At 35.6% G+C, this 27,067-nt stretch overlaps 2 protein-coding genes across 2 annotated transcripts in view; both read right to left on the reverse strand.

Moving 5' to 3' along the window:
- Positions 1 to 27,067, reverse strand: part of Poxm (Pox meso) — a 193,475-nt gene that overhangs the window by 125,791 nt on the left and 40,617 nt on the right. The window lies entirely within an intron of this gene.
- Positions 15,498 to 16,530, reverse strand: LOC137245171 (trypsin-1-like). Its single transcript, XM_067775416.1, has 2 exons — positions 15,835 to 16,530; positions 15,498 to 15,759 (listed from the first exon to the last, which is right to left on the reverse strand). The coding sequence occupies exons 1-2, from the start codon at positions 16,505 to 16,507 to the stop codon at positions 15,731 to 15,733; spliced, it is 702 nt and encodes a 233-aa protein (XP_067631517.1). The 5' UTR covers positions 16,508 to 16,530; the 3' UTR covers positions 15,498 to 15,730.

Consider the following 27,067-nt stretch of genomic DNA (forward strand, 5'->3'; position numbering starts at 1 on the left):
TACGACTATGGCACAGATACGTAGCCATTTCAAGTGATTGCTTTGTTCGGTCTGCTGCAGAATTGGCCACCAAAGTTCCGGAGGATTAAAATATTTATTATGTGTACCTACTCATATGAGTGTATCAGAAATGCATGACTAACCATCGCCGGTATGAAACATCATCTCCTTGCTGTGGTAGCTAATCACGCAATGTTCTTATGTGCAAAGAGTTTCTGAAATCATAAATAAGCAATAAAACAAATTCATAAAAGAATCAGCAACCACAAATAGTGAATGTGCATCAGTAGTGTTAAAAGCACGCATTAGGGTGGGCTAGAATTTTCAAACCTGTGGCATCACAGTGTAGTGAGTAACGCTTAAGCATATAAGCATATAAGTATATAAGCATGATAAATCTCAGTTTTTGCTGTATTCGAGAATAATTTTTTTTTCATATTTCAATTATTTTTCTCAAATGCAAAACTATTTTAAATATGGGATTTTTGCTACATCACCTACGGATAAGTTTCATATTTTAAAATCCTTCCCAAACATGAGTGGAATAGAATTGAATCGTAATGATCTGCTCAAATCATTCTAAACGTGTTGTTATGTAGTCAAGTTGAAAATTAACATCTAAAAAGATTGTGAAAAATCATTAAGTCTCAAATGATAAAGAGTGCTGAACATCAAAATCTTGTGGATGGTTTTCTCGCCAAAAATAATGATGACTTCAACTAACTTCCAAAATAAAAATGCTTTAGAAAAGTTATTAAAAAATGGTCGGCAGACCGTTACAGCCCATTTTGCAATGGAGAGCTTCTGAATATCAGACAACTCTCTTGGAGATGGTTAGAGTGGGTATAAATTGGTTTTTATTGCATTTGCAAAATGATTTAGCTCTTCTCTGCCGACGAATCTTTTCATGAATTGCAATGAGAATCATACAACGGAGAGATCGGACGAAAGAAGGCAGTTTAGCTAAATTCATCTTCAAGGGCATGTCAAAATGTGGTCCGATTTCCTTGCATGTTCATAGCCACGTTTTTTTCGTTTCCCCATGTGATTCGGACGAAAGACTTCAGCATCATTCTATGCTCTTTTATTTTGCCGTATATGCGGTTGTACTAAAGTAGGGCGAAAGGTAACTCCCAGAATATTATAGGCCTTAAAAGTGGCGACGAAACTAAACGGTAATCTATTCCCTTCGTTCATGTCATGAAAATTTAAGGTAGTGGAATTAACACAAAGTAAAGTTTCGTTAACATTGTCCTCCCCATAATTACCATTGCTGCAGTAAAAGAGACTTGCGATCCTCAATAGCGACGAAAAAGATCGGGAAAGGGAAAACAGAGGCAGTCTCGCTCTCCCTTAATTTTTGGCGGCAAGCTGTTCGAACAGCGGATAAAAAACAAAAAGTATTGACGTTCGGTAACTAAACAGCTAAATTTACCCGGGGCTAAGTTAAGCGAGCGGGAGGATTTTGAGAACTCATGTTAATCTTTGAGATATCGGGTCTCCTGAGCTGTAATAATCTTCTTATGTAAAACGAAACACTTAAGCTTTAGCACGTTGTCGAAGGATACAGATGAAATTTGCTTCGAAAACACAGAGATATGCTCATAGCGCTTTTTACAATAAACGTATCTAGGCTGTATTGTCTTTTCAGCGTTGTAAAATGTTGAGGAGTCCATAGACTAAGGAGCTCACCTTATACTTTTCCAAAAGCTGCGTAAATGTGGTTATTCCACGTTTATCAGGGATAAGTACTAGCCCATTGTCGGAAACCCACACAAATATATGGAAATTAAGTCCCCATTTTGATTTTTTATACACACATTAAATATATGGCATACAAAACAAATAACAATGAACCAAGAATAGAACCTTGAGGAAATCCTCTTTTTATGGGTAACCAGTCTGATACGTTATTTCCAGCGCATACAACTTTTGCACGATCGTTTAAGCAAGATTCTACAAAAGCTAATACTGGCGAAAAAAATTTAATAAATTTTTAAATTTTAAGATTAACAATTGTTTTTGTTTTATCGGCCTATTGATAAAGGATTCAAGGTTCGATTCGAGCTCAAGGAAGAACAATAATTTTTTGCATTAAAAAAAAAATGTCTAGTTAATATTCCAAAAAAAAAAAAAATACAATTTTTCAATTATAGAAAAATTAAAAAAAAAAAACAATAATTGCCATTAAAAAAATTATTGTTCTAGCCTTGAGCTTGAATTGAACCTTGAAATTTTAAGATTAAGATTTCGTGATCCACAGAGTCAAAGCTTTGGAATGGTCAAGTAAAGCCGAAAAGGTAACACGGTTTTTGTCAATATTGCGCCTAATGTCATAGGAAACTTTTAGGAGGGCTGTAGTGCAACTCATATTGGATATGAACCCAGGTTGAAGCGCCGTTATAAAGTTTTTACTAACAGAAGCATGAGAACCGATTTCCATTCTTTCTTTGGCATTTATTTCGATTTTGCACACAAAAAATTTATATAGACAAACAAAAATTTAAATATGAAACTCGACCGTTCGCTTCTAAATCTGATACCCTTTCTATAAAAACAAAAAATTTAAAACCCGGTAAAAATCACGACCCGCGAAGATAAATGAAAAAAACAAATGTTCAGTTTGTCCCCACTGCGCGCAGGATGACAGAATGTGGTATGCAAACGACCCGGACACTTGTAAAATTAGACAAAGGAGGGAATCTAGCAAACTGGAAATACTTAAATGCCCATTATTATACTCAGCGTGCTTTGCACACAGAGTATTTTAACTTTGTTTTGTTTTATAGAGAGCTGCTTCGGCCGTTTTTTGGTAATAAAACAAAAATTTATTGTTTTTTCATACCTACGCGTTTCGACGTGACAGCGCCATCATCAGGGTATTCTGTTTTTATTAACAATAAACATGAAAATAGCAATTAGTTATAAACACACCTAATAATTTTCTCTCAATATAATATTTTTTCATTGCGTGTTGACTCACCATGTAATGGTATTTGCAAAAATATATAGCTAAATCCGTAAGTTTTTCCTTACTTTGTACATGGTTTTCTAACATCACAAAAACATTAATACATATAAAATTTCTAACACCAGTACATTAAACATTAATTTAAAAATATATCACAGTTATTTTCCATTTTGATTGTCAAGTTTATTAATTTTATTTTATTACCGCAGTATATGCACTATTTGTGTTGTTTATATCTTCTTTGAAGTTTATGACGTTTCTCAGCTGTTGTTGTATACGTAAGGTTTCCACTGTTAAGCTGCAAACATTGGTGCTTTATCGGTAACCGTATCGGTAACCTTATAATAGCTGATTCGACCAACCTTATGGAAATCAATGCAGTCGATTATTGGTGCCGCTAAGGTCGTAACCGTATCGTAGCCAACCAATTGGGTTTTGGTTTAGCGTCGTAACGATAAACTGATTACGTTAGGGATACGACTACAGCGATACGACATACGCCACCAATGACTCCCGCTTTAAGCGGGTTATCGATAAAGCACCAATGTCTTCAGCTTTAGTCGTCGTTTTTCTTTTCGCTCTATCTCCAATATTTTAGCGTTGGTGAAATCAGCTGTGTGATTGTTGCTTGTCAGGTGTTTTGCAAGTGATGTTGTATCCTTTTTATTTTTGGCGTCCATTTCATGTTCATGTAGTCTTATACCCAACGCTCTTTTTGTAGTGCCAACATAGGTTTTGTTGCATTCATCATTTACATTGCCCTTACACTTTATTTCGTATACCACATTATTCTGATCTTCTTTTTGAATTCTATCTTTAGTTTTGGTAAATATTTTGTTTAGCGTGCTATGTCGTTTGAGAGCATAACTTATGTTTTCCTTTTCTACAATTCTTTTTAGTGTTTGATTGTTTGTCAACCCTGGTACGTATGTAACGCCAATATATATATATATTTTTTTTTTTTTAAATTTGAAAAACGGTTGGTTGTACAGGCATAAAGGAGTCGAGATAGATGTGAATTTCCATATATCAAAATCATCAGTATCGAAAAAAAATTTGATTCCGTTCGTCCGTCTGTCCGTACGTCAACACGATAACTTGAGTAAATATCGAGATATCTTCACCAAGTTTGGTACACGAGCTTATCTGGACCCAGAGTAGATTGGTATTGAAAATGAGCGAAATCGGATGAAAACCACGCCCACTTTTTATATATATAACATTTTGGAAAGCATAAAAAACTTGATTATTTAGTAAATAATACACCTAGAATGTTAAACTTTGGTGTGTGGACTGTTATTTGAACTCAAGATCAAAATTTTTTAAAATGGGCTCGGCACCGCCCACTTGTGATAAAATCTATTTTACAAATATTATTAATCATAAATCAAAAATCGTTAAACCTATGCTTTGAAGGAAAATTAACGAAATCGGTGAAGGACCACGCCCACTTTTATATAAAATATTTTTAAAAGGGTCGTGGACGAATAAAATAAGCTATATCTTTGCAAGAAAGGGCTTTATATCAATGGTATTTCATTTCCTAAGTGGATTTATAACAATAAATAGGAAAAACTTCAAAATTTATAAAATGGGCGTGGCACCACCCCTCTTATGCCTAACAAATTTCTATGTTTCGGGAGCCATAACTCGAAGAAAAATTAACGGATCGTAATGAAATTGTGTACACAAATTTTCACTATAGCAGGAAATATTTCTAAAAAAATGGACGAGATTGGTTAAAGACCACGCCCACTTGTATATAAAAGATTTTTAAAAGGGTCGCAGACGAAAATAATAAGCTATAACTTAGCAAAAAAATAGTTTTGAATCAATGATATTTCGCTTATCAAGTTTTATTGTAAGAGGAAATGGGGAGACATTTTTTTTTAAACGGGCGGTGCCACGTGTTATGTAGAAAAGTAATTTATCTGAAATGAAATGTTCAATTGAAGCTCACGCTGAGTATATAATGTTCGGTTACACCCGAAATTAGATACCTTTACTTGTTTTTGGTATTAACTTGGTGACACTAAAGAGTGAGTCTTTCTGTGGTTAAAAGTGAATAAACGGAATTATTTGTTTCAAGTAATATTTGTTCGACAATTCAGTGAGACGAACCTATAACAATAAATCGAGAAATCATAAAATTCGACGCAATAGCCGTATTTTTTACACGTATATACATCTATAATTGCGGGTAAAATAACGCTTATCCTCTAGATAATGTTTAGGCGACCCATCTAGAGGCAGTAGTTAAATAACTAGCTACAAAACGGGTTGTACCGAATAGCGGAGACACGCACCTCTGATAAAAGGTTGTGGCACACACCATTTGTAGAGGTAAAACATAGAGTTAAACATAGACACACAATTCAGTTGCATCTGAGTATAATGCGTATTGAAATTTAGGAGTACTAATTTTCTACGCAACAATTTCACGACTGTAGATAAAGTTTAACGCTTAGCAGTCCATATAAAGTTTAAGTGTATATTAGGGCGGGTCGATTTAAAAATCGCTCATTGCTCTATGAAAATCGTATTCTAGGGATCAAAGTAAGAAACTTTGCCGAAGGAACCATACCTCTAAAACGAATTCTGATGTCCCCCCTTTGGGTCGAACTTTTGGGTAGGGGCAATTTCAATTCTACCTGCTGTGTCTTTTGGTGGCTTAAAAAAAACAACACAAGCAATTTTACGATCTGCAATTGTGTCACAGTGATACCTTCATTTTTTAAAACGGTTGAGTAAAAAACCCACACAACTATGTTTACGACATGCAAATGCATCACAGTGATGGTTTGGTTTTAAAAGGGGGTTGTAAAAACGCTAATTTCTAATAATTTTTTTTTTATTTCTTTTCTATTACTAAGTTAAATTCATTTTTTCATTTACATATGTTCTGACCAAATAAATTTCTAAAGAGAAAAATAAACTCCAAAAAGAAACAAGTAAGGAAGGTTAAGTTCGGGTGTAACTGAACATTACATACTCAGTTGAGAGCTATGGTGACAACATAAGGGAAAATAACCATGTAGGAAAATGAACCGAGGGAAACCCTGGAATGTGTTTGTATGACATGTCTATCAAATGAAAGGCACTAAAAAGTATTTTATGAGGGAGTGGGCCATAGTTCTATAGGTGGACGCCATTTAGGGATATCGCCATAAAGGTGGATCAGGGTTGACTCTAGAATTTGTTTGCACGATACGGGTATCAAATGAAAGGCGTTAATGAGTATTTTAAAAGGGAGTAATCCTTAGTTCCATAGGTGGACGCCGTTTCGAGATATCGCCATAAAGGTGGACCAGGGGTGACTCTATTATGTGTTTGTACGATTGGGTATAAAATTAAAGGTATTAATGATGGTTTTAAAAGGGAGTTGTGGTAGTTCTATAGGTGGTCGCCTTTTCGAGATATCGCCATAAAGGTGGACCAGGAGTGACCCTCGAATTTGTTTGTACGATATGGGTATCAAATTAAAGGTACTAATGAGGGTTTTAAAAGGGAGTGGTGGTAGTTGTATAGGTGGTCGCCTTTTCAGAGATATCGCCATAAAGATGGATCAGGGTTGACTCTATAATTTGTTTGTACAATATGTGTATCAAAAGAAAGGTGTTAATGAGTATTTTAAAAGGGAGTGGGCCTTAGTTCTATAGGTGGAAGCCGTTTCGAAATATCGCCATAAAGATGGACCAGGAGTGACTCTAGAATGTGTTTGTATGATTGGGTATAAAATTAAAGGTATTAATGAGGGTTTTAAAAGGGAGTGGTGGTAGTTCTATAGGTGGTCGCCTTTTCCAGATATCGCCATAAAGGTGGACCAGGAGTGACCCTCGAATTTGTTTGTATGATATGGGTATCAAATTAAAGGTATTAATGAGGGTTTTAAAAGGGAGTGGTGGTAGTTGTATAGTTGGTCGCCTTTTCAGAGATATCGCCACCAGGCGTGACTCTATAATGCGTTTGTACAATATGGGTATCAAAAGAAAGGTGCTAATGAGTATTTTAAAGGGAGTGGGCCTTAGTTCTATAGGTGGACGCCTTTTCGAGATATCGCCATAAAGGCGGACCAGGGGTGACTATAGAATGTGTTTGTATGATTGGGTATAAAATTAAAGGTATTAATGAGGGTTTTAAAAGGGAGTGGTGGTAGTTCTATAGGTGGTCGCCTTTTCGAGATATCGCCATAAAGGTGGACCAGGAGTGACCCTCGAATTTGTTTGTATGATATGGGTATCAAATTAAAGGTACTAATGAGAGTTTTAAAAGGGAGTGGTGGTAGTTGTATATGTGAAGGCGTTTTCCAGATATCGACCAAAATGTGGACTAGGGTGACCCAGGACATAATCTGTTGGATACCGCTAATTTATTTATATATGTAATACCTGCCAAGATTCTAAGGGCGTTCGATTTCGCCCTGCAGAACTTTTTTCATTTTCTTCTACTTTATATGGTAGGTGTCACACCCATTTTACAAAGTTTTTTCTAAAGTTATATTTTGCCTCAATAAACCAATCCAATTACCATGTTTCATTTCTTTTTTCATATATGGTATAGAACTGTGGCTTTTTTTTCATTTTTCGTAATTTTCGATATCGAAAAGTGGGCGTGGTCATAGTCGGATTTCGTTCATTTTTTATACCAAGATAAAGTGAGTTCAGATAAGTACGTGAACTAAGTTCAGTTAAGATATATCGTTTTTTGCGCAAGTTATCGTGTTAACGGCCGAGCGGAAGGACAGACGGACGACTGTGTATAAAAACTGGGCGTGGCTTCAACCGATTTCGCCCATTTTCACAGAAAACAGTTAACGTCGTAAAATCTATGCCCCTACCAAATTTCAAAAGGATTGGTAAATTTTTGTTCGACTTATGGCATTAAAAGTATCCTAGACAAATTAAATGAAAAAGGGCGGAGCCACGCCCATTTTGAAATTTTATTTTATTTTTGAATTTTTGTATTTTGTAAAGATATTAAATTTTTTGTTAAAATTTTACTTTAAAAAAATTTTTTTTTAAAAGTGGGCGTGTTCCTTCTCCGATTTTGCTAATTTTTATTAAGCGTACATATAGTAATAGGAGTAACTTTCCTACCAAATTTCATCATGAAATCTTCAACGACTGCCAAATTACAGCTTGCAAAACTTTTAAATTACCTTCTTTTAAAAGTGGGCGGTGCCACTCCCATTGTCCAAAATTTTACTAATTTTCTATTCTGCGTCATAAGTTCAACCCACCTACCAAGTTTCATCGCTTTATCTGTCTTTGGTAATGAATTATCGCACTTTTTCGGTTTTTCGAAATTTTCGATATCGAAAAAGTGGGCGTGGTTATAGTCCGATATCGTTCATTTTGAACAGCGATCTGAAATGAGTGCTCAGGAACCTACATACCAAATTTCATCAAGATACCTCAAAATTTACTCAAGTTATCGTGTTAACGGCCGGACGGACGGACGGACATGGCTCAATCAAATTTTTTTTCGATCCTAATGATTTTGATATATGGAAGTCTATATCTATCTCGATTCCTTTATACCTGTACAACCAACCGTTATCCAATCAAACTTAATATACTCTGTGAGCTCTGCTCAACTGAGTATAAAAACATAGGCATTTCAAAGTGGGATTTTTCAAAATTTGCCCCTACGACCCAAAGGGGGGGACATCAGAATTCGTTTTAGAGATATGGTTACTTCGGCAAAGTTTCTTATTTTGATCCCTAGAATATGATTTTCACAGAGCAATGGGCGATTTTTTTGCCTCCCCACAAATCGACCCGGCCTAGTTTATATGTATATAGATTTAAAATAAAATAATTTAAAAAAATTTTTAAGTTAAACGGTTTTATTGAAAACAATAATTACATGAAGTAATAATAATAATAAAAGTTAGAAAATAATTAGGTAGGTCTTAGGTACTAGTCATCACACTCCTCATCAATCTAGGGCGTTGATCAGAAAATTAAATAAAAACGTTGCACGCGTCAAATTTCTATTGATAGTCATAACTAAGAACAACTGAACCTTAATAAGGTTATGCTACGCCTCACATTTTTAGAAATTTCACGCGCCCAACGCTCTTATTTAATTGTCTGATCAATGCCCTAGATTGATTATTTTCTAGCTTTTAGTGTTATTATTACTTCATGTAAATATTGTTTTCAATAAAACCGTTTAACTTAAATTTTTTTTTTAATTATTTTATTTTCAAGTTTATTTAATTGTCTTTATTTAATTGCCTATTATTTCTCATTATATTTAGTTAGTGAATCATTAGTTCACGGACTCTTTCCTGACAATTTGTTGAAATCTAAGTCCTAACTACATAATCCTTCCAAAGACTTTACTCGACTCTGCGCCACGAATGCTTGTCCCTCCTCGAACTCCAAAATATTTTGATGTCACTTCTACCGGACTGTATGTAATATTTGTTCCAAATATGAGCCAAATCGGACATCATAGGTCGCTTCTATTCACGTATGTATTATGTGCGCCATATATGAGCCAAATCAGACCACAAATACGATTTTTTTGAATATCTCGATCCTTGCGCCACCTAGCGGGGATTTCTTTCAAAGGTCTCCTTCTATTTTTGTATGTATTATGTGTTCCAAATATGAACCAAATCGGACCACAAATACGATTTTTTGAAATATTTCGATCTATGCTCCACCTATCGGAGTTTTTTTCTTATTATTGCATTCCCATCGGGTTCTGAAGTATATTCCAAGTTTCAAGCTTGTAGCTTATCGGGAAGTTACTTAAATTTCAATTACAAAATTTGTGGCAGGCTGTCAACTCAAGCTAAATAAAACCGTTTAATAAAAAGGGGTGCGTGTACTTATTTACGCGAGTGAGAAGTTATACTTCTTTGTCATCATTAAAAAATAGTTTTTAATTGCACGCCAATAATTAATTTCAATAAAATATTAAAAGGGCTGGAAAAAATTGCCAATACAGTAAATAAAGTACAGTTGAAATATAAAAAAGTAAATAAATAAATATTTGTTTTAGCATAAATTTATGTGTTTAGCATAAATTCGCGAATTGATCAAATTTTATTTTTTTTAAATTGTGTCCACTGCAGTAGCATCTTCGAGTAATGACTGAATACTTCAGTTATCTATCAGTGGCTGATGATAAAAAAGGCTACCTATATACCAAACCTCAGGCAAATCGAATCATGAATAAAATTTGTTGAAATAGACCGGTCCTGGTCCGATTCCCGAAAACAAGATCGTTAGTACATACCTATCTACACAAAATTCAGGCAAAGCGAACAGTGAATTGAATTTGATCTAATAGATCAGTCCCTGGTCCACTTCCCAGAAAGAAACTTCACAGGAACACTCTCAGGATTTGCAGAACAAATACGATTTATAACAATAGATCAAGCCCTGGTCCACTTTCCGAAAAGAAAGGAAGTACACTATACCAAATATCAAGCAAATCACACTATTAACTGTTTTATGTAGAATAGGTCGGCTTTGGTCTACTTCACACAAACAAAAATTTAAAAAATCGCTCCAGTCGTTTAGGAGGAGTTCAGTGACAAACACACGTACAGAAGAAATATTATATACATACATATGTATGTATAAGATTGATTAAATCTTCTTACACTGAAAGAAAAAGACTGGTAAAATCAACCGAAATACGGGTCAATTCAACCGAAATTTCTGTCAATTTTTATCCACCGCAACAAGATGTTGAATCAACTGCGCACAAATCGTTGATTTCAACAAATTATATATATTAAATATTTCAACAAATTTTATTAATGACTCTAGTAAGCGATCTTCAACATAAAATTATTGAGAAAATCTTGATGCCGTGGTGTGGTGGAAGCGACCACCGTCTACCACACCGAAGTTTCTGGGTTCAAGTCAAGGGCATGAAAAATTTTTCAAAAATTTTTTCAATTAGGACAACTTTTCTGACGTCCCTCATCAGCGGCACCACTTTGCATACCAACCATTTTTCAAAAAAATTTTTTTTTGTTTTTTGTGTTGATTTTTATATTTGTATAAGTTTTGTCAAAAAATGCAAAAATGTCAGAATTTGAAACTACTTTCGGCTCGCTAAACAAATAGATTTTTTAGTGGGGATAGAACAAAATTCAGATTCCTAATCAAGTGAAAACAACTCCATAGCTCGAAATGACATTAAAAGCAAAAATGCACATTTCCAAGACCAAAATAAATAGGTTGACCAAGGGTGACCCTAGAATTTGTTTGTACAATATGGGCATCAAACGAAAGGTATTAATGAGTATTTTAAAAGGGAGTGGGCCTTAGTTCTATAGGTGGACGGCGTTTCGAAATATCGCCATAAAGGTTGACCAGGGGTGACTCTAGAACGCGTTTGTACGATATGGGTATCAAATGAAAGGTGTTAATGAGTATTTTAAAAGGGAATAATCCTTAGTTCCATAGGTGGACGCCGTTTCGAGATATTGCCATAAAGGTGGACCAGGGGTGACCCTAGAATTTGTTTGTACAATATGGGTATCAAATGAAAGGTGTTAATGAGTATTTTAAAAGGGAGTAATCCTTAGTTCCATAGGTGGACGCGGTTTTGAGATATCGCCATAAAGGTGGACCAGGGGTGACCCTAGAATTTGTTTGTACAATATGGGTATCAAAAGAAAGGTGTTAATGAGTATTTTAAAAGGGAGTAATCCTTAGTTCCATAGGTGGACGCATTTTCGAGATATCGCCATAAAGGTGGACCAGGGGTGACCCTAGAATTTGTTTGTACAATATGGGTATCAAAAGAAAGGTGTTAATGAGTATTTTAAAAGGGAGTAATCCTTAGTTCCATAGGTGGACACCGTTTCGAGATATCGCCATAAAGGTGGACCAGGGGTGACCCTAGAATTTGTTTGTACAATATGGGTATCAAAAGAAAGGTGTTACTGAGTATTTTAAAAGGGAGTAATCCTTAGTTCCATAGGTGGACGCATTTTCGAGATATCACCATAAAGGTGGACCAGGGGTGACCCTAGAATTTGTTTGTACAATATGGGTATCAAGAGAAAGGTGTTAATGAGTATTTTAAAAGGGAGTAATCCTTAGTTCCATAGGTGGACGCCGTTTCGAGATATCGCCATAAAGGTGGGCCAGGTGTGACTCTAGAATTCGTTTGTGCAATATGGGTATCAAACGAAAGGAGTTAATGAGTATTTTAAAAGGGAGTGGGCCTTAGTTCTATAGGTGGACGCCTTTTCGAGGTATCGCAATAAAGGTGGACCAGGGGTGACTTTAGACTTTGTTTGTACGATATGGGTATCAAATGAAATGTGTTAATGAGTCATTTTAAAAGGGAGTGGGCCTTCGTTCTATAGGTGTTCGCCTTTTCGAGATATCGCCATAAAGGTGGACCAGGGGTGACTCTAGACTTTGTTTGTACAATATGGGTATCAAAAGAAAGGTGTTAATGAGTATTTTAAAAGGCAGTATCCTTAGTTCCATAGGTGGACGCATTTTCGAGATATCGCCATAAAGGTGAGCCAGGGGTGACCCTACAATTTGTTTGTACAATATGGGTATCAAATGAAAGGCGTTAATGAATATTTTAAAAGGGAGTGGGGCTTAGTTCTATAGGTGGACGCCTTTTCGAGATATCGCCTTAAAGGTGGACCAGGGGTGACTCTAGAATGATTTTTTACGATATGGGTATCAAATTAAAGGTATTAATGAGAGTTTTAAAAGGGAGTGTTGTGAAGGCGTTTTGCAGATATCGACCAAAATGTGGACCAGGGTGACCCAGAACATCATCTGTTGGATACCGCTAATTTATTTATATATGTAATACCTGCCAAGATTTTAAGGGTTTTTTATTTCGCTCTGCAGAACTTTTTCATTTTCTTCTACTTAATATGGTAGGTGTCACAACCATTTTATAAAGTTTTTTCTAAAGTTATATTTCGCGTCAATAAAACAATCCAATTACCTTACCATGTTTCATCCCTTTTTTCGTATTTGGTATAGAATTATGGCATTTTTTCATTTTTCGTAATTTTCGACATCGAAAAAGTGAGCGTGGTCAAAATCGGATTTCGTTCATTTTTCATACCAAGATAAAGTGAGTTCGAGTAAGCACGTGAACTAAGTTCATTAAAGGTATATCGTTTTTTGCGCAAGTTATCGTGTTAACGGCCATGCGGAAGGACAGACGGACGACTGTGTATAAAAACTGGGCGTGGCATCAACCGATTTCGTCCATTTTCACAGAAAACAGTTATCGTCATAAAATCTATGCCCCTACCAAATTTCAAAAGGATTGGTTAATTTTTGTTGGACTTATGGCGTTAAAAGTATCCTAGACAAATTAAATGGAAAAGGGCGGAGCCACGCCCATTTTGAAATTTTCTTTTATTTTTGTATTTTGTTGCACCATATCATTACTGGAGTTGAATGTTGACATAATTTACTTATATACTGTAAAGATATTAAATTTTTTGTTAAAATTTTACTTAAAAAAATTTTTTTTTTAAAGTGGGCGTGGTCCTTCTCCGATTTTGTTAATTTTTATTAAGCGCACATATAGTAATAGGGGTAACGTTCCTGCCAAATTTCATCATGATATCTTAAACGACTGCCAAATTACAGCTTGCAAAATTTTAAATTACCTTCTTTTAAAAGTGGGCGGTGCCACACCCATTGTCCAAAATTTTACTAATTTTCTATTCTGCGACATAATTCAACTCATCTACCAAGTTTCGTCGCTTTAGCTGTCTTTTGTAATGAATTATCGCACTTTTTCGGTTTTTCGAAATTTTCGATATCGAAAAAGTGGGCGTGGTTATAGTCCGATATCGTTCATTTTAAATAACGATCTGAGATGAGTGCTCAGTAACCTACACACCAAATTTCATCAAGATACCTCAAAATTTACTCAAGTTATCGTGTTAACGGGCAGACGGACGGACGGACGGACATGGCTCAATCAAATTTTTTTTCGATCCTGATTATTTTGATATATGGAAGTCTATATCTATCTCGATTCCTTTATATATGTACAACCAACCGTTATCCAATCAAACTTAATATACTCTGTGAGCTCTGCTCAACTGAGTATAAAAATGTAATAACTTAATACAAATTTAAAACGCAAAAAACTCATCAAAAGCTACACAATTAATAACTTACGTACTTAGCCAAAACAATTCAGAACAAACAAGTAAGGAAGGCTAAATTCGGGTGTAACCGAACATTACATACTCAGTTGAGAGCTATGCAGACTAAATAAGGGAAAATCACCATGTAGAAAAATGAACCGAGGGAAACCCTGGAATGTGTTTGTATGACATGTGTATCAAATGAAAGGCATTAAAGAGTATTTTATGAGGGAGTTGGCCATAGTTCTATAGGTGGACGCCATTTAGGGATATCGCCATAAAGGTGGATCAGGGTTGACTCTAGAATTTGTTTGTACGATATGGGTATCAAATGAAAGGTGATATTGAGTATTTTAAAAGGAAGTGGACCTTAGTTCTATAGGTGGACGCCTTTTCGAGATATCGCAATAAAGGTGGAACAGGGTGACCCAGACCATCAAGTGTCGGGTAACGCTAATTTATTTATATATGTAATACCACGAACAGTACTCCTGCCAAGATTCCAAGGGCTTTTGATTGCGCCCTGCAGAACTTTTTCATTTTTATTAAGCATACATATAGTAATAGGAGTAACGTTTTTGCCAAATGTCATCAAAATATCTTCAACGACTGCCAAATTATAGCTTGCAAAACTTTTAAATTACCTTATTTTAAAAGTGGGCGGTGCCACGCCCATTGTCCAAAATTTTACTAATTTTCTATTCTGCGCCATAAGTTCAACTCATCTACCAAGATTCATCGCTTTGTCCGTCTTTGGTAATGAATTATCGCACTTTTTGTGTTTTTCGAAATTTTCGATATCGAAAAAGTGGGCGTGGTTATAGTCCGATTTCGTTGATTTTAAATAACGATCTGAGATGAGTGCCCAGGAACCTGCTTGCCAAATTTCATCAAGATACCTCAAAATTTGCTCAAGTTATCGTGTTAACGGACAGACGGACGGACGAACGGACATGGCTCAATCAAATTTTTTTTCGATACTGATGATTTTGATATATGGAAGTCTATATCTATCTCGATTCCTTTATATATGTACAACCAGCCGTTATCCAATCAAAGTTAATATACTCTGTGAGCTATGCTCAACTGAGTATAATAATAACGCCAAAATGTGAATAAATTCGCGAAAGAAAAAATTTATAGATTATGGTTATGGCTGAAAATCGAAAACTAATTAATTGGCTATGGTAAGATTATTATAAAGGCGGTATGCTATGATATTGGTTGGATCCACTGTTTTATACTGATATGGATCGATCAAGTTCGCCTCACTTATTTCGTAATTTTCTTTTTGTTTCATGTTCTATTTGTAAACGAGGGAACTTTAAAGCTATTTTTAAGGTCTGATCTCACAACCTAAAGCATTTGCATGCGTCACACTTTAGTTAAATACAAACAAAATTTTTTTTTTAATCGCAATTACATTTTTTATTTGTAAATAACAAAAAAAGGAATATATTGCCATTTGGACTGCTTATTGAAATATCAGCATATCTCAGCTGCCGTTCCAAAAACACTCTATCTTAGCATAAATTCTATGTGCTGACGTGAGCTAGGATATTTATGAAAAAAAGTTCTGAAATGGGGCGTTCAGCCGAGTTAGTTGAACTCAGCAGTCGATTTAAAAAAACACCTTACAGTTCTTGGCAGTCTATCGCAAATTCTATAAAATTTTTAACATATATATCATTTATACTTGTATATAAAGTGGGATTATTTTTAAAATGTTCCATCCCACCTGTCATCACCGCACAAAGTTTTCCATCCTTAACGGCCGGTGCACCAGCATCTCCATAAGACGCATCACTTGCCTGTGCCCGATCTATTAAACAAATTACTGTTGTTGGTAAATAATTCCCTTCCGCCGCATAACGAGCCCTACATTCGTCGATTGGGACTACTTCATATTCAGCAGATTGGAGTATATGCGAAACTTCCAAATCCTTTCCAGTTTTCGAACCCCATGAGCTCACTCGCAATTTTACGCCCGGGGTTAATGCAGCTTCGCAAAATGGTATTGTTTGTATACTTGAGCTGTCGGCGAGGCGTTCCTTCAACATAATCACAGCTAAGTCCATTTGTACTACCATGTTACGATCAAATTCACATTGATGAATTATACGCTTCGCTTTGCGCTCTGTTTTTGCCTTACGTAAATCGGTTCTACCAGCTTTAACAGTGATGGAAGACTCGGTGTAACCTCTCAAGCTATTTGCATTCGTAAGCACCTTCCTCCAAGTGATTAAAGTACCCATGCAACGATAATTATTGTTAATATGTACTGCCACCACATATGGGCTATTCTTTATATCGCAATCACTGCCCCCTATAATGCGATTTTGAGACTTCGTAATAGTTGAAACGCAGCTAAGGACAACAGACAGGATAGCGAAATAATTTTTTAAATTCATTTTACTTCTAAATTTTCCGCTGATTTTTAAGTTTAAACTGAAGCAAGTTGAAGCTTGTGGATGCTATTTATACAAAATTTTGTTGTGTAAATAAAATCGAGTTTTGAGTTGGAAAAGAGACAGCCTATTAAATGTTTGGGATTGTAGCAGCATAAGTGTGACAAGAAAAAGTTTTAATTTAAGTATATTCGATTATTGAATACAAAAACAAAAACATAAATACAGCAATATATCGGCACTCTGATGTATGTGAGTGTACCCCGCCTGTAGTAGCAATATGAAATATAAGGTAATTGGTGGCCGCCGTGGTGTGGTGGTAGGATGCTCCGCCTATCACACCGAGGGTTTGTTTGTTTATTTATTTATTCATTTCAAAATAAATCTAGGACAAGTTAAAATATCCTTACAGACTATTTACAAATTATTAGCTTAAATATTATCTACCATATCAATTCATTAAGTAGCAGTTTAATATTTTATTTATGTACAGAAAAATCAATTTCCATGGCATTAGTAAGAAGATTGAATTCCTTCAATGCCCTAGCAATAGGCGAATTAGCAACATATGTCGTTCTGGCTCTGTCCAATAAAAAAATATCATGATTTCGAAGTGTTCTAGGTGGTATATTGAAGCGAATACGCTCCAAAAGAAACGACGAGTCAATTTTGCCCCCTATCAAATCATAAATAAATGTCAGCGCTAGAATAGATGTTCTACTATCCAGGGACTTCAGTCTTACAAGTAGACATCTAGAGTAGTAAGATGGTAAGGTATCCTGAAAACGTAATGACCGAAGCCCAAAACGCAAACATTTTTTCTGGATCATTTCAAGTCGCTGTATATGACAAGCGTGGTATGGTCTCCAAACGAATGAAGCATATTCCAGTTCAGACCGTACACGCGATGTATAACTATAGAAGCTTTGACGTATATGGATCATGGAAATCTGAGCTAAATCGGCGAATGAACGCAAGCATTGAATATGACTTAGCAATAACACAGTTAAGTTGACTTTGAAAGAGAAATTTAACACCGAAGACAAATATAAGATCTGATATTTCATCAACAGTTTTCAAAACAGAAACACCAATGTGATACGAGGTTTTAATACCATTACGGGATTTTGAAAATGAGATGTGAAAGCACTCGCTAATATTTAAATGTAAGCAACTTCTACTACACCAATCTATTACTCTGTCAAAATCGGACTGCAGCCGTACGGAATTGACGACTGACTCTGACTGATGTAAAAATTTTCAAGTCATCTGCGTACAACAAAAAATTCGAGTAAATGCAATGACGTTTGTCATTAATAACAAGAAAGGAAGGCTTAGTTCGGGTGTAACCGAACATTAAATACTCAGCTGAGAGCTATGGAGACAAAATAAGGGAAAATCACCATGTAGAAAAATGAACCTAGGGTAACCCTGGAATGTGTTTGTATGGCATGTGTATCAAATGGAAGGTATTAAAGAATATTATAAGAGGGAGTAGGCCATAGTTCTATAGGTGGAAGCCATTTAGGGATATTGCTCTAAAGGTGGACCAGGGTTGACTCTAGAATTTGTTTGTACGATATGGGTATCAAATGGAAGGTGTTAATGAGTACTTTAAAAGGGAGTGGGCCTTAGTTCTATAGGTGGACGCCATTTAGGGATATCGCCCCAAAGGTGGACCAGGGCTGACTCTAGAATTTGTTTGTACGATATGGGTATAAAATGAAAGGTGTTAATGAGTATTTCAAAAGGGATTGGGCCTTAGTTCTATAGGTGGACGCCCTTTCGAGATATCGTCATAAAGGTGGACCAGGGCTTACTCTATAATTTGTTTGTACGATATGGGTATCAAAGGAAAGGTGTTAATTAGTACTTTAAAAGGGAGTGGGCCTTAGTTCTATAGGTGGACGCCTTTTCAAGATATCGCCATAAAGGTGGACCAGGGGTGACCCAGAACATCATCTGTCGGTCACGCAAATTCATTTATGTATGTAATACCACGAAACGTATTCCTGTCAAGATTCCAAGGGCTTTTGATTTCGCCCTGCAGAACTTTTTCATTTTCTTCTACTTAATATGGTAGGTGTCACACCCATTTTACAAAGTTTTTTTCTAAAGTTATATTTTGCGTCAATAACCCAATCCAATTACCATGTTTCGTCCCTTTTTTCGTATTTGGTATAGAATTATGGCATTTTTTTCATTTTTCATACTTTTCGATATCGAAAAAGGGGGCGTCTTCATAGTTGGATTTCGGCCATTTTTTATACCAATACAAGGTGAGTTCAGATAAGTACGTGAACTGAGTTTAGTAAAGATATATCGATTTTTGCTCAAGTTATCGTATTAACGGCCGAGCGGAAGGACAGACGGTCGATTGTGTATAAAAAATGGGCATGGCTTCAACCGATTTCGCCCATTTTCACAGAAAACAGTTATCGTCCCAGAACCTAAGCCCTACCAAATTTCACAAGGATTGGTAAATTTTTGTTCGACTTATGGCATTAAAAGTATCCTAGACAAATTAAATGAAAAAGGGCGGAGCCACGCCCATTTCGAAATTTTCTTTTATTTTTGTATTTTGTTGCACCATATCATTACTGGAGTTGAATGTTGACATAATTTACTTATACACTGTAAAAATATTAAATTTTTTGATAAAATTTTACTTAAAATTTTTTTTTTAAAGTGGGCGTGGTCGTTCTCCGATTTTGCTAATTTTTATTAAGCATACATATAGTAATAGGATTAACGTTCTTTGCAAATTTCATCACGATATCTTCAATGACTGCCAAATTACAGCTTCCAAAACTTTTAAATTACCTTATTTTAAAAGTGGGCGGTGCCGCGCCCATTGTCCAAAATTTTACTAATTTTCTATTCTGCGTCATAAGTTCAACTCACCTACCAAGTTTCAGCGCTTTATCCGTCTTTGGTAATGAATTATCGCACTTTTTCTCTTTTTCGATATCGAAAAAGTGGGCGTGGTTATGGTCCGATATTGTTCATTTTAAACAGCGATCTGAGATGAGTGCCCAGGAGCCTACATACCAAACTTCATTAAAATACCTCAAAATTTACTCAAGTTATCGTGTTAACGGACAGACGGACAGACGGACGGACGGACGGATATGGCTCAATCAAATTTTTTTTCGATACTGATGATTTTGATATATGGAAGTCTATATCTATCTCGATTCCTTTATACCTGTACAACCAACCGTTATCCAATCAAAGTTAATAAACTCTGTGAGCTCTGCTCAACTGAGTATAAAAATTACGAATAGGAGAGGTCCTAGGACACTCCCTTGAGGAGCACCAAAGGTCGCGGTAAAAGAATGAGAACTTACACCATCGACCACAACGGCACAACTCCGATCCGCCAGGTAAGACTTTACCCATGATAGAATATTGGAGTAAAATCCCAGATCAGCAAGTTTTAGAAGTAATAAAAAAGAAACAAGTAAGGAAGTTTAAGTTTGGGTGTAACCGACCATTACATAATCAGTTGAGAGCTATGGTGACAACATAAGGGAAAATAACCAGGTAGGAAAATGAACCGAGGGAAAACCTGGAATGTGTTTGTATGACAAATGTATCAAATGAAAGGCATTAAAGGGTATTTTATGAGGGAGTGGGCCATAGTTCCATAGGTGGACGCCGTTTCGAGATATCGCCATAAAGGTGGACCAGGGGTGGCCCTAGAATGCGATATGGGTATCAAATTAAAGGTATTATTGAGGGTTTTATAAGGGAGTGGTAGTAGTTGTATATATATCGAGATATCTCCATAAAGGTGGACCATGGGTGACTCTAGATTGCGTTTGTACAATATGGGTATCAAACGAAAGGTGTTAGTGAGTATTTTAAAAGGGAGTGGGCCTTAGTTCTATAGGTGGAAGCCGTTTCGAAATATCGCCATGAAGGTGGACCAGGGGTGACTCTAGAATGTGTTTGTACGATATGGGTATCAAATTAAAGGTATTAATGAGGGTTTTAAAAGGGAGTGATGGTAGTTGTATATGTGAAGGCGTTTTCCAGATATCGACCAAAATGTGGACCAGGGAGACCCAGAACATCAACTGTTGGATACCGCTAATTTATTTATATATGTAATACCTGCCAAGATTTCAAGGGTTTTAGAACTTTGTAGAACTTTTTTTTTTTCTTCAACTTAATATGGTAGGTGTCACAACCATTTTACAAAGTTTTTTCTAAAGTTACATTTCGCGTCAATAAACCAAACCAATTACCATGTTTCATCCCTTTTTTCGTATTGGTATAGAATTATGGAATTTTTTTCATTTTTCGTAATTTTCGATATCGAAAAAGTGGGCGTGGTCATAGTCGGATTTCGTTCATTTTTTATACCAAGATAAAGTGAGTACAGGTAAGTACGTGAACTAAGTTCAGTAAAGATATGTCGATTTTTGCTCAAGTTATCGTGTTAACGACCATGCGGAAGGACAGACGGACGACTGTGTATAAAAACTGGGCGTGGCTTCAACCGATTTCGCCCATTTTCACAGAAAACAGTTGGTGTCATAAAATCTATGCCCCTACCAAATTTCAAAAGGATTGGTAAATTTTTGCTCGACTTATGGCATTAAAAGTATCCTAGACCAATTAAATGAAAAAGGGCGGAGCCACGCCCATTTTGAAATTTTCTTTTATTTTTGTATTTTTTTGCACCATATCATTACTGGATTTGAATGTTGACATAATTTACTTATATACTGTAAAGATGTTAAATTTTTTTTTAAAATTTTACTTTAAAAAAAAATTTTTTTAAAAGTGGGCGTGGTCCTTCTCCGATTTTGCTAATTTTTATTAAGCGTACATATAGTAGTAAGAGTAACGTTCCCGCCAAATTTCATCATGATATCTTCAACGACTGCCAAATTACAGCTTGCAAAACTTCTAAATTACCTTCTTTTAAAAGTGGGCGGTGCCACGCCCATTGTCCAAAATTTTAATAACTTTCTATTCTGCGCCATAAGTTCAACTCACCTACCAAGTTTTATCGCTTTATCTGTCTTTGGTAATGAATTATCGCACTTTTTCCGTTTTTCGAAATTTTCGATATCGAAAAAGTGGGCGTGATTATAGTCCAATATAGTCCATTTAAACTGATATGAGTGCTCAGGAACCTACGTACCAAATTTCATCAAGATACGTCAAAATTTACTCAAGTTAAGTCGTGTTAACGGAGGGACGGACGGACATGGCTCAATCAAATTTTTTTTCGATCCTGATGATTTTGATATATGGAAGTCTATATCTATCTCGATTCCTTTATACCTGTACAACCGACCGTTATCCAATCAAACTTAATATACTCTGTGAGCTCTGCTCAACTGAGCATAAAAAAATAAGTGTAAGGTGCGATAACCTCCGAAGAGATCTAAGGCCAAGCTTCTCTTCCAATTTGCGTCGTACTCCTCTTGATTTTCCCTACAAATTGGCCGGACGGGACATACATGTTTTAAGCCGACTCCGAACGGCATCTGCAAGGCAGATGAGTTTTCACTGAGAGCTTTTCATGGCAGAAATACACCCGGAGCGCTTGCCAAACACTGCCGAGGGGCGACCCCGCTTAGAAAAATTGTCTTCTAATTGAAAAACCTTATTTCTAAAATTTTGATGTTGCTTTGCCCGGGGTGTGAACCCAGGGCATACGGTGCGGTAGGCGGAGCACGCTACCATCACACCGCGGAGGCCGCTAACTTTATCGAAGGCATTAGAAAAATCAGTGTTGGTGGTATCTACTTGTGCTCTATTTTTAAAGACAGAGAGACAATATTCAGTAAAAACAGCAAGATTAGTCACAGTCGACCTACCAGGCATAAAACAATGCTGATTTAGTGAAATAATACTTTTTACCGAAAACGATATCTTTTCCTTAATTAAAATCCCGAAAAGTTTCGATATTGTAGAAACTTTTGATATTGGGCGGTAGTTGGCAATATTGCTCTTATTACCACTCTTGAAAGTTGGAGTAATGGAAGTTACTTTCCAGGCATTAATAAAATCTTTCCGCTTTAGAGATTTATTGAAAATTAATAAAATCGGATAAGCAGTTGCAACAGTATTTTTTAGCAAAAATGAACACAGCCCATCCACATCAGATTGTTTTGAGGACTTTAACGACGCAAAACATCATCAAGTGATATGGAAAGTTCACCAAAATTTATTTGAGTATCAACATAAGTATGCTCAACCACATCAGGCAAAACAGTATTAGAAAAATATTTTTTCTATCGGGGTCACCCCTAGGAAGTGATTCAGCAACAGTCCGGCTATGAAAAGCTTCTCAGTGAAAATCGGCATAAAACATGTAGGCCCAGTCCCGCCAGTTACACTGGTCGACGGCCAAAATTTACCAGATACGCCGTTATGAAACGCGTATGTAAAACCACCCCCTGATTTCCAAAATCGAAATCATTTTTGATTCTATGGTACCGTTTTTGAGATATTTGCAATTTACCGTAATTCGAAAACACCAAAATGATGGCTCCTTTTAATTACGTATATCTCACGAACGGGAGAAGCATTTGCAAAAATGTTTACAGAATCGGAAAGACGATAAAATGCATCATACATTGTTCTTTGCTCAAGCAAATAGTTTTCGAGATATTAGCTTATCATTTCAGATTTTTTTTTTATGAAAAAATATGAAAAAAATTACTCTTTGCGAGGGCAGCATTCCAAAACCACAACCTTTTTTCAAGATGTTTTCCCCTTACGCAAAGCTCTATTTAATTAGAAAAAAGATAAGCTATCATCGAAGAAAATCGATGCAAAACTACGTAAGTTATAAGCGATCAAATAAAAATACCCAGGTTGCGCAATTTCAACGTATACCTCAAAACGTATGTATGGTATAAAGAAGAGTGAAATATCTAGCTATGCTCTGTTTCTATTTAGTTAAAAGTTCAATTTATGAATGACATTACCCATATTTTTAACTTTTCTTTAAATTTATTTATGGTTATACTATATTCTAACAATCTTTATCTTAATTTGATTTTACTATGTAGTCGAAATAATTTTATGTTCTACTTTGACGCTTATTCAGTTTAGGATCGGTTTCTCTTATGAGAAACCAGCAGTAATCACCCATCATTGCGACGTCCCAGAATCCTTGATATCGATTCTCAATTAATTTCATTTGCTGATGAAACCTTTCGCCATGTTCATCAGTTTCGTCGCCAAGATTTGCCGGAAAAAAGCTCAAATGTGAATGCAGAAAGTGAATTTTTAAGGACAGATTTACGCCTGGAAAGAAAATATTAGTTAGGTAAACAAGTTATAGAATTTTGGGAAATTAATTTTAATAAGCCTTTAATATTTACCCATTTTCGCATAATTATTGATTAAGTCGTTCACTATCTGCTCGTAGCTAAGGCTTTTGTGCCTACCGAAAAAAGAAGCAACGACCTTTTCAAAGGATTTCCACGCTGCTGCCTCAACTGATGAGAGTGGTCCTTTGAATTGATTATTGTTGATCAACTTTTTTATTTGTGGTCCAACGAAAATACCTTCCTTTATCTTGGCTTGAGAAATATCTGGAAAAATTGTTTTCAAATAGTCGAATGCTTCGCCTTCTTTGTCCAAAGCCTTAACAAAGTTTTTAATGAGACCGAGCTTGATGTGTAAGGGTGGAAGTATGATTTTCTTTTTCTTGACAAGAGGGGTGTATTTGATGTAAACTCGACTCTTTCCGGCCAATCCTTTCTGAGGTAGTGGTCCTTACGAGCTCGGCTATCCCACTTGCAGAGGAAGCAGCAGTGCTTGGTGTAGCCACTTTGTAGACCGCATAGCATTGCAACGACTTTGAGATCAGAACATATTTTCCAATCATGCTCTTCATATTTGATAAATTTGAGTAGTTTTTGCATTTCCTCGTAGGTTTCCTTTTTATTTACTGCATGTGCGATCGGGATAGACGGCTTTTTATTACCAATATGCAATAATACAGTCTTCAAACTCAGTTTATTGCTGTCTATGAACAATCGCCACTCTTTTGAATCATATGTTTGACCAAACTCTTTGAATAAACCAGGAATGTCGTTGCAGTAGCATATACTGTCTTTCTTGGTATAGTGTTTGGAAAATGGTTCGTGACGGGTTCTACAATATATCACCTTAACATCTGATGACACAAATTTAAATTGTTGCATACGAGAAGTGTGGATCTGGCCTTTTCGTTGGATAGTTCCAAATCTCTTATCCAATCATTAAGTTGTGCTTGTGACAGAACGTTTCCCTCGTTTCCCATGCGAAATTCAGTACAACTTGATCCCCCGCACTCAGATATTACTAGTGACAATGGAACTGGATTCGCAACTGCCGTTGAATGTAGTACTGGTAATGTCACTGTAGGTACGCTGGCATAGGTTACTCTTCTTGATCTTCCAACGCCAAGTACCTTTGTTTGACAAATATAACACTCTATTGACTGGCAAGTAGGTTCTCTCCATATCATTGGTGTATTAAATTTTATTTGTTTTCCTGATTCCATCTGAATCACTTCTACTCGACACGATGTACACAAAGTGTTCGGTGTCCATGGTTTTTCAGTATTTTTAGGCTCAATTCCAAAATACTTGGAGTATGAAGTTTTGATATGATCTGAGAACACTCGTCGTCGCCTTATGATAGTATATTGGCCACACATGAAACAGAACATATCTGGATCGGTATTACACTCAAATTCTCGCGTCCTTTTACTCATTTTATTTTTTTTTAATAAATCACGGCTTTGAAATTTGACTTATGAACTGAACTATCTCCGGCGAGCCTTGCAGATGTTATGAAGTTTCAAGGCGCATTAACTCATATTTATACTCGGGACAAGAATAAAATTGAAAAAATCAAATCTTACCTAGACAGAGAGGTTCCTTTTTATACGAAGCCGGGGAAAGAAAATACTACTTGTTTTAGATGTAGGCTTTAAAAATTTTCTGTGTCTTATAATTTAGAAAATCTACCTGCATACTTACCCATAAGTGACGGAAATACATGTTTATAACTACATGCCTACAGCAGGTTTCGAACCCAACCACTCTTCCTTTCGATGCAACAACTCTACCTACTATAAAACAATTCGAGTATTAAAAGTACTATTTGATTTATTTAAAGAAAAAAGTATTATCATTGTTATGGTGTTATTCGTTTATCCGGATAATATCCCATTTGCACTTAATACCTTTAATATATGTATGTATACATACATTGAAGTTGCCCAACCTGGGTATTTTTATTTCATCGCTTATAACTTACGTAGATTTGCATCGATTTTCTTTGATGATAGCTTATTTCTAATTAAACAGAGCTTTACGTAAAGAAAAAATATCTGGAAAAAAAAGTTGTGGTTTTGGAATGCTGCCCTCGCAAAGAGTAATTTTTTTCATATTTTTTCATAAAAAAAAAACAAAAATCTGAAATGATAAGCTAATATCTCGAAAACGTTCTGGCTCAGCAAAAAGCAATGTACGATGTGTTTATAGAAAATTGTATCGTCTTTTCGATTCTGTAAACTGTTTTGCAATTGCTTCACCCGTTCATGAGATATACATAATTAAAGGGAGCCATCTATTTGGTTTTTTTGAATAACGGTAAATTGCAAATATCTCAAAAACGGTACCATAGAATTAAAAATGAACTCAATTTTCAAAATCAGGGGGTGATTTTACATACGAATTTCATAACGGCGTTTCTGGTAAAGAGAAAAAGTTGAAATTCGTGGTCCAGTGTTATTAGGGAAAATTAAAAGGAGCACTACGCAAATTGAAAGAGAAGTTCGGCCTTAAACCTGAGGTTATCGCGCCTTGCATTTATTTATTTAATTGTTTATTTATATACAATGATGGACAAAATAATAGGGCAACTTAGTACGAAATACTACATATGTAAATTATACAGGCAGCACTTCAATATCTCTCTTGGAATAGCGCACCCAATAAAAACAGCATTTTAAGGTTGTACTTTTGCGAAAAAGGGAACCAGTAGAAGTTTGGCTTGGAAAAAATAATAGGGACAAAACGTGTTTATTGATATTTTTGCATTATAAATGGTAAAAACTTCGTTGTTGAAACTTCTTATAAAGCCATATAGAATTGCATTTGTATGGGGTATGGGCACTAAGAAAATATTTAAGGGAAAATATCGACACTTCACTTTTAGAAATAAAAATGCGCTACAATTCTTGTTTTAATTGTAAGTAAGTATAAACTTTATTAATTATAACACTGCGGAACAAATTTCCACTTTTCAAAATTTTCCAAGGAAATTTTCTTTACATTCGATTTAATTTTGTGTGCTGATTTCATAAATCATTTTACTTTATTTGTAATAGCTCTAGTTTTCGAGATATTTTCGACTACCCGAAAACTTATCCTACAGGAGTAGAAAAGTGCAAAAACAAAAAATGCAACAATTTACAAAAGCAAACCCCAATTTTTTGAATACTTCATTTATTATTTGCCTTTGTTCTTTCATTTTAAACTATTGCTTTTTGTATTTGTTGTGTATTTGTTGTTTCATTAACGAAAATTAAAA

This window comes from Eurosta solidaginis, chromosome 1 (assembly GCF_040869045.1).
Source record: "Eurosta solidaginis isolate ZX-2024a chromosome 1, ASM4086904v1, whole genome shotgun sequence".
Taxonomy (NCBI): Eukaryota; Metazoa; Arthropoda; class Insecta; order Diptera; family Tephritidae; genus Eurosta; species Eurosta solidaginis.

What these genes read in the sequence shown, in the direction of transcription:
- LOC137245171 (XM_067775416.1), bottom strand. Translation starts at nt 16,507, where the DNA reads ATGAATTTAAAAAATTATTTCGCTATCCTGTCTGTTGTCCTTAGCTGC. An exon ending in ACTTTGTGCGGTGATGACAG is followed by an intron (nt 15,760 to 15,834) that starts GTGGGATGGAAC and finishes AAAATTTTATAG; the next exon opens with AATTTGCGATAGACTGCCAA.